Genomic DNA, 8739 nt, shown 5'->3' with positions numbered 1-8739 from the left:
AACACAATATAAACAAAGAGTTCAGCTCACACACACCAAACAGCTTCAGGAGCAGCTCAGGAGTGTGATGAGTTCACAGCAGCTTCAGGCATGAAGTGAGGGTAAAGGAGCAGTTAACAGCCAGGGAATATTTGTACAAGGAATTACACCCAAAAAGCAAAGGAAATGGTGATTAATCAGCCCCAGGGGCCACGGTTAGAGCCTCAGACACCTCCTCCAGAGAGGCCAAGGGCAAAAGCAGCAGGAAACACTCCACACTCCACTGAAAATGCAGAACTGGAGGGAGAGGTAACACAGAGCCACAGAAGCTGAGGAGGGATTTGAGCCACACTTGTTTGGAGCCCAACACCTGTGTGTGGACCAAAGAGAGGGAAATGCAGGAAACACTGAAGGGCTTTAAAAGGAGCCTTGGGAGCAAAGTGGAAGCTTCCCTAGAAGTGTCTGAAGCAGTAAACCAGAGGAATAAAGCACAAGAGCACCAGAGGGGGAGAAGGTCTGGAAGTTATTTGGGAGTTATGTCCCTGACTGCTCAGCTGCCTAAAATATTTTGCAAGCTCAGACACCTCATCACTGCAGGAGCATTCCCTGCCCAGCAGAAAAAGCTGGAAAGGTTTTCCACATCAGCAGAGGTGAGGACAGCAGCTCTGAGGGGCTGTACAGGATGGAATGAACCCACCACCCACAGCAGCTCCCTGAGGGAGCAGGGACACCCACCTGAGGCTGCTGCTGAGGGATCAGACACTGTGGGAATGTCTGCAGGAGGGTGCCAGGCTGGGGCTGAGCCTCCTCACAGCTGCTGCCAGGTCTGAAGTTCACTCTAGGCTGTCTCTGGTACAACACACCCCTGTTTTCTTTCCAACAGAAATGTTCCATCAAAAGAACAGCCTGGAAAATGTATGTACATGCAGTAAACAACAGCCTGAACCTTGCAGGGAAAGCAGGTAAAAGCTTTCACAAGAACAAGACACTCTCAGCCTTACCTTGTTGCAGTAATTCAGCCTAAGACTCGTGTTTCAAGCTCTTAAGTTGTCAAGATGAAGACCTATTTGCCTGTGCCAAGTGACTTTTATCCAGATAATCTAGCACAAGCAGGAGGTGTTGCTCCACTGACCCAACCTTCATTCTTCTGAGACATCAAACAGAAAAAGCAACAACCCACGCTGCCACCCTTGGGACTGTGACATTTATTGAAGGCTGGTTATACAATCTCACCCATCACATCCTCCTCACAATTCAGCTTCTCTAAATAAAAAGAGCATTGATGTAACAGAGAATTCTGCCCACCTCCAACTGCCTGAGCCACGGAGCACCAAGTCATCCCTCTAGGCTGCAGCAGGAACTGACCTTGGAGAGGAACCCAAGGCAGGAGTAACAGATCAGTGTGCAGCAACAGGAGGAAGTGGAGATCTCCCATTCCAGCATGGACAGGAGAAGTTATTTCCTGCAGAGGAACTTCTCCTGTGTGCCTGAAATCCATCTACTAGAGTCAATCTCTACCCTTCTCACCCTCAGCACTCGACCTGTGCCTCCAGCTACCAGTGCTGTGGCTCACACAGGCACAGCAGAGCCACTGCCCTAAGCTGAGGTGTCCTCCTGCCCTCAGGTGACACCTGCTAAAAGACTGGCTTGACTGAGGGGTGAGCCCTGAGCATCCCTGATCCACAAGGTTTGTAGTGACCTTGGCTCAGCCAGCCTGAAGGCACTGAAGCAGCTGTGAGACCTGATTGATGCAGCACTCAGGGACTCACCTGGGCTACCTGTGCTTCCCAGGAGTGAGCAGCCGAACACTCTGCTCCTGTTGCTCTAACTGCCTGGCAAGGGGCAATTCTCAAATCTCTTGTGGCCACTGCTGTGACTGCACATGGGAGGAATGCAGGGCTGCTGTCACCAGCGTTCACCTTTATTTGATTAACAATTCCAGAACGGGTTCCAATTTCCATTCCCTCTGTTTTTACCCAGCATGAAACCGCAATGATTTGCTTTGGAAAGGGCTGAGCTGGAAGGTAGAGGTGACCAGGCTAGCTCTGGCTGTGGGTGCAGGCTCACTGTGGCAGCTGCAGGAGCACAGACTGTCCCGCGGGCAGGTAGGTGATGTTGCGGGAGCGCGACAGTTGGTACGCGATGTCCTCGGCCGCCTCCAGCTTGCGCAGCTCGATCAGCCCATCCCCTGCCGTGGCCAGGGAGTTGGCTATCAGCTCTGCTGCCTTCGAGTCCCCCTCAGCAGAGATCACTGCTGCCTTCTTCTGCTGCTCAGCCTGCAAGGGAACAGGGGAAGAATGGGAAATCACCCACGAGACAAAGCGAACAGCGTCTCGGCCTGGCTCGAGCAGGACTAGGGCAGTGATCATCATCCTGGACTGGGCACTGGGGAGGTCACACCTCAGTGCTGTGCTCAGCTTTGGGCACTCACTGCCCAAAGGCCATTGAGGCACTGCAGAGTGTTCAGAGAAGGAAAATGAGGCTCATGAAGGGTCTAGAGCACGTAGGGAAGGGCTGAGGGAGTTGGGTTTGTTCAGCCTTGAGAAGAGGCTCAGAGTGACCTCCTGGCTCTCTCCAACTCCCTGACAGGGTTGGAGAGAGGTGGGAAATGCCTCTCCTGCCATGGCTGCAGGGAGAGGATAGAGGGAATGGCCTTGAGCTGAGCCAGGGCAGAGTCAGATATTAGGAATAATGTTTTCCCTGTGAGGGTGTTCAGGCACTGGAATATTGCCCAGGGAGGTGGTGGACTCCCCATCCCTGGAGGTGTTTGTGATGTGTCTAGATCTGACACTGGAGGATCTGGTTTAGGGTTTAAAGATTCCAGGAGTGACAGGGTAATGGTTGGACTCAATGATCTTAGGGATCTCCTCCAACTCTGAGGATTCCATGAGTCTAAGGAATTTGTTTAAAATCTCAGTTCACTTCACACCCTCTTGTCCTTTTCCTCAGTCAGGGTCAAGATAAAAGGTGATTTTATGAAGACACTTAGCACTGCAGCGACAGGACAAGGAGCAGTGGGGATATACTGAAAGAGGGAAATTTAGGTTAGATATTAGGAAGAAGCTTTCCCTGTGAGGGTGGTGAGACACTGGCACAGGTTGCCCAGGGAGGCTGTGGCTGCCCCAACCCTGGCAATGTTCATTCCAGGTTGGATAAAACTTTGAGCAACCTGCTCTGGTGGGAGATGTCCCTGCCCAGGGCAGGGGTTGGGACAAGACCTTCAAGGTCCATTCCAACCCCTTAACATACTCTGATTTTATTTTAAGCTGTTTTTCTGCCTGCTGTGGAGAGAAAAAAAAAAAAAGGCAATTTCAAGATGATTTTCAACCTTAGTCTTAACCTCATGAAACATTAACCCACTCAAGGGCACTCCTGGTGGAAAATTGTCTAGGAAAGATTGGAGAACTTCACCAAGAGAGTTAAAACCAGGTCAGATCAACTGTTAATCATCCTGGCTGATTACAGGAATCCTACTGCATCCACAGGATGAATTTGGGGTGTAGCTGTAGTGAGATGTTCTCTGCGAGCGACAGCAGGAGGGAGATACCAGGAAGCAATTCCAGGTTTCTCAGGAGGACAGGGTACCTTTTCCACGATGAATCTGGCTCTCTCTGCTTCTTGCTGGGCCACTTGCTTCATCTCTACTGCCTCTGTGAACTCCTTGCCAAAGGTCAGGTGGGTCTGCAGGGCACAAATCAAGCCAAGCTCACAACTGTGACAGCTCATAGCAGCTCTGCTGTGCCCCTGCCTGTGCAGTGGCACTGGGATAGAGAGGGAAAGCCAATGTCCCTCCCAATCCTTGTGTGGAAGGCCAAATATCCTCCATTCACCACCATCCTGAGCCTGGTGTGCTCAGCTTGGGCTGCATGGACAGCTGCTGAAAGTGACACGGATGGGACAGGGGAAAGCTCAATTCCCTTCAGGAATGTGCTTGGAGGAAAGCAGCAAAGTGTCAAAACTCATTGCAGAAACAAAGTCACTTTCCTGCAAAGACTTCCTGTGTGTCCCTTTTCTCTAAACAGAATAAGAGTGGACAAGGCAGATTACAACACATTTCATTTCCAAAAGGGATAGATTTAATTCCTAAAGGGAGATGGGAGGGCAGAGCTCCCTCCTTGGATAGTCTTAGAAGAGGAGAATCAGGAGAAAACCTAAAGCTGCCATCCAAGGGGCTATTTTCACTCCCTCCTCATGCCCAACACTTCCTCAGGTGTCTGTGGAACAGCTTCCCAACACAAAGCCATGTGCAGCCCAATCCATCACCCACAGAAGGATCTGCTCTTCATTTGAACTCCAAAACCCTGATCCAGGGAAATCCAAGAGCCTCCAAGGGCTGCTCAAGGTCACAGTGACAAAACCAGAGGTGCTGCCAGGAGCTGTGACCAAATGCAGACTGACACACCTAGTTCATGTGTCCAAACTTCCAGCCCACTATTCTCCTCTCCACTGCTTTTATCTGGGCACACTCCGAAGAGGGAAAAGGAAAAGGGAGAACTCTTACCAAGGACACATCATCCAGGATGAGCCCAAATGTTGCTGCTCTCTCTGTGAGGTCTTCACTCACTTGCCTTGAGACTAGTTCCCTCTGGGTGATCAGTTCTCCAGCATCAAAACGAGCCTGGAATTGGGAGGGACAACACTAAGGAGAAAGGACAAGAGGACACAGCCTCAAGCAGCACCAGGGGAGGCTCAGGTTGGACATCAGGAGGAATTTCTTCATGGAAAGGGTTGTTGAACATTGGACTGTGCTGCTCAGGGAGGTGGTGGAGTCACCAGCCCTGGATGTGGCACTCAGTGCACTTGTCTAAGGTGGTGATGGATCACAGGTTGGACTTGATGGTCTTGGAGGCCTTTTCCAACCTCAGAGATTCTGTGAAAGCTTCCAGAAGGAAAAGGTTCTCCATGCCCTGCCTGTCTTTGTACCCACGAGTCCTGGAGTTCTCCCAAGGCAAACACAGAGCTGCCCAGACATCTGAGAGAAAGCAGCTGAAATCTAGGATTACATGAGAAATATCCCATGAGAAATATCCCAATCTCCTGCTGGTGACTCCCAGCTGGAAGAGCAGAGCTAACAGCTGAGAGCAGGTAATGAAGGAACCTCTTTCCATTCAGAGATCATACAACATGAATCTTGGCCAAGCAGTTGGAATGACTGAGGAACAATTAGCATAGCTGCAATTAGCTTTTCTGGGTGGCCCATGAGAGCCTTGGGGTGTAAGGAGAAGTCTTATCCAACAGACAGAGAGGAGGTTTAGGTTGGATATTGGAAGGAATTGTTCCCTGTGAGGTGCTGAGGCTCCAGCACAGGTTGCCCTGAGAGGCTGTGGCTGTTCCATCCCTGGGAGTGTTCCAGGCCAGGTTGGATGGGACTTGGAGCAACCTGGGCTAGTGGAAGGTGTCCCTGCCCACTGGAACTGGATGAGTTTTAAGGTCTTGCCAACCCAACCCATTCTGTGATTCCATTATTCCAAGGTATTCCACACTCCAGCAGGTCCCTCACTGCCCAGCAGGTCTCAGACTGTCCTTACCACAACAGACTTGAGGATCTCAGTAGTGATTGAGGGCAGCACACGCTCATCATAGTCCTCTCCAATACTGGTGAAGATCCTTGGCAACTGAGCAGTGACTGGTCTGAACAGGATCCTCAATGTGATGTTCACGTTCTGGAGGTCTGGAGAGAGTCAGGAGGTTAGTGACTGAGCCTTGTCCTCTCCAGGGCCACTGCATGAGGAAGATCTAACCCTCAGGCTTCTTTTTGCCAGGAAATGAGTTATTTTTACTCCCCTTTCACCTTGGGATCCAAATCCTCCTCACAGGTAAAATCTAAGCCTCAGTTTGTTTGGGATGCAGGGAATTAGCTGCCCTGCTGTACAGAGACTTTACGATAAACTGATCATTCCCATATATAGGTATCTCCAAGGGGTGTCAGGATGGTGCCAGACTCTGCCCAGTGGTGCCCACAGACAGGACAAGGAGCCATGTCCATAAACCAAACCACAATTCCCACCTCAACCTGAGGAGAAGCTTTCCATGGAGGGTGGCAGAGCCCTGGGACAGGTACCCAAGGAGAGCATGGAATCTCCCTCTCTGGAGACATTCCAAACACACCTCTATCACCTGACTGGGCAGGGGGTTTGGACTGGATGATCTCCAGAGCTCCCTTCCAATCCCAGTTACTCCAGGATTCTGGGATTTACAGAACCAAAGGAAGAGTCCTTTAACCTGTCTTGTAACTCAAGACACAGATAAACCCATTCCTGACTCTGTGCCAAACTGGGACACGTGGGCTCTCCAAAAAATCCCAGAACAGTTAGGGCTGGAAGGAACCTCTGCAGATCAAGTCCAACCCCTTTGCCCAGGCAGGGTCACCTGGAGCAGGTGACAGAGGTGGGTTTGGAATGTCACCAGAGAGAGAGAGAGAAACTCCACGCCTTCCCTGGGCATTTGTCCCAGCACTCTGCCACCTCATGGAGACTTCTTCTCATGTTGAGGTAGAGCTTCTTGTGGTTTAGGCATGGCTTTAGGGCCACATCTGCACATGCAGCAGGGAAAGCTGAAGCCTAGGAGCAGCAGTTTGCCCCCTGCACACTCACCCTTGCTGCCGGTGATGACGGGGACGTTGCGGGGCCGGGAGCGGCAGTCGAAGATGATGGGTTTCTGCACCCAGGGGATGAGGAAGTGGGTGCCTTCCCCCACCACCACGTCCTGCACCCCACGGAACCGGTCAAAGATCACAGCTCTGTGTCCTGCATCAACTGCAGAGGGAAACAACACGTCAGGGGATCCACTGCTGCCACACGTGGGGGTGGCACAGCTCCAGAACCTGCTCCACGGGAGTGGTGGGAATGGAGAGGGAAAGCCTCTGGCTGTAGGAGCTCCAACACTTTCTCCATGGGAATGGTGTGAATGGAGAGGGAAAGCCTTTGGCTACAGGAGCTCCAAAACCTCCATGGGAATTGTGTGTGGAGAAGTAAAGCCCTTTGGCTGCAGGAGCTCCAGAACCTTCTCCATGGGAATGGTGTGTGGAGAGGTTGGCTGCAGGAGCTCCAGAACCTCCATGGGAATGGTGTGAGTGCAGAGGGAAAGCCTTTGGCTGCAGGAACTCCAGAACCTTCTCCATGGGAGTGGTGTGTGGAGAGGTTGGCTGCAGGAGCTCCAAAACCTCCATGGGAATGGTGTGAATGGAGAGGGAAAGCCTTTGGCTGCAGGAACTCCAGAACCTTCTCCATGGGAGTGGTGTGTGGAGAGGTTGGCTGCAGGAGCTCCAAAACCTCCATGGGAATGGTGTGAATGGAGAGGGAAAGCCTTTGGCTGCAGGAGCTCCAGAACCTCCATGGGAATGGTGTGAGTGCAGAGGGAAAGCCTTTGGCTGCAGGAACTCCAGAACCTTCTCCATGGGAGTGGTGTGTGGAGAGGTTGGCTGCAGGAGCTCCAAAACCTCCATGGGAATGGTGTGAATGGAGAGGGAAAGCCTTTGGCTGCAGGAACTCCAGAACCTTCTCCATGGAAGTGGTGGGAATGGAGAGGGAAAGCCTTTGGCTGCAGGAGCTCCAACACTTTCTCCATGGGAATGGTGTGTGGAGAGGTAAAGACTTTGGCTGCAGGAGCTCCACAACCTCCATGGGAATGGTGTGAATGGAGAGGTAAAGCCTTTGGCTACAGGAGACCTCAGGAGATCATCCAGTCCAACTCCCATGCCAAGGCAGGGCCACCTGGAGCAGGTGACACAGGTGGGTTTGGAATGTCACCAGAGAGGGAGATTCCACACCCTCCAAAACCTTTAAAACCAACAGCTCCCAAACCCTCTCTGTGGGAATGGTGTGTCTGGAGAGGTAAAGACTTTGGCTGCAGGAGATCTGCACAGCTCCAGAACCTTCTCCATGGGAATGATGTGTCTTCAGCAATAAAAGCACAGGGAAGTGAAGATACTGACCCAATACACAGACCAAATACAGCCTCTGCCACTCACCATTGTAGAGAGCAGAGTTGACAACTCCACCTGCCACAGCCAAGCCCAGGCCAAGCTTCCCGAGGCCTTCAAACACCTTCGCAGCCATTTGCCACGTTCAGCTCCAGCCCCCAGGGACAGTCCCTGCTGCAGACACACCTGGGGTTAATTCAACCCACCAGCACAACCCCAGGGTGCTGGGGGGTCCTGAGAGGTGGGCACTGACCCCTCCCCAAATCCCAACCCGCATGGCAACAGCTCCTCCTGCCCCTCACATCCACCTCAGCCCTGGGGTCTCCTGTCTCCACACCCACCTCAACCCTGGGGGTCACCTCCTTTCATATCCACCTCAGCCCTGGGGGTCTCCTGTCTCCACATCCATCTCAGCCCTGGAGGTCTTCTCCTCTCCACATCCACTTCACCCCATGGGTCTCCTCCTTTCACATCCACCTCAACCCTGGGGGTCTCCTCCCTCCACATCCACCTCAACTCTTGGGGGGGGTCTTCACTCCTCCTCTCCACACCTACCTCAGCCCTGGGGGCATATCATCTCCACACCCACCTCAACCCTGAGGGTCTTCTCCTCTCCATATCCACCTCAGTCCTGAGGGTCTCCTTCCCATCCACCTCAGCCCTGGGGGGTCTTCTCCTCCTCTCCACACCCACCTCAGCCTTGGCATCTTCTCCCTCCCTCAGCCCTGGGGGATCTTCTCCCTCCCATCCCCTCCTGGGCTCGCACCATGCAAGCCCCGCAGCTCTCCCATCCCCTCCATTCCCCCTCTCCTCCCTCCCTGACCCCATCCCGCACCCCA

General features: G+C 52.6%; 1 protein-coding gene across 2 annotated transcripts; it reads right to left on the bottom strand.

Annotated features, from left to right (window-relative positions):
- Positions 1–2042: 2042 nt before the first annotated feature.
- PHB (prohibitin) lies at positions 2043–8058 on the bottom strand. Of its 2 annotated transcripts, XM_009071237.1 has the most exons (6): positions 7949–8058; positions 6573–6734; positions 5508–5650; positions 4481–4597; positions 3565–3660; positions 2043–2255 (listed from the first exon to the last, which is right to left on the bottom strand). In XM_009071237.1, exons 1-6 carry the CDS (start codon positions 8034–8036, stop codon positions 2043–2045), a joined length of 819 nt encoding a protein of 272 aa, XP_009069485.1. In that variant the 5' UTR covers positions 8037–8058. The 2 variants fall into 2 exon arrangements, with proteins under 2 accessions (XP_009069485.1, XP_009069487.1); XM_009071239.1 differs by lacking the exon at positions 3565–3660 and having other exon boundaries at positions 2043–2093; positions 4574–4597; positions 7949–8036.
- Positions 8059–8739: the final 681 nt, after the last annotated feature.

This window comes from Acanthisitta chloris, unplaced genomic scaffold (genome assembly GCF_000695815.1).
Source record: "Acanthisitta chloris isolate BGI_N310 unplaced genomic scaffold, ASM69581v1 scaffold6143, whole genome shotgun sequence".
In the NCBI taxonomy this organism is placed as follows: domain Eukaryota; kingdom Metazoa; phylum Chordata; class Aves; order Passeriformes; family Acanthisittidae; genus Acanthisitta; species Acanthisitta chloris.
This window is presented reverse-complemented; position numbering and strand designations above follow the sequence as displayed.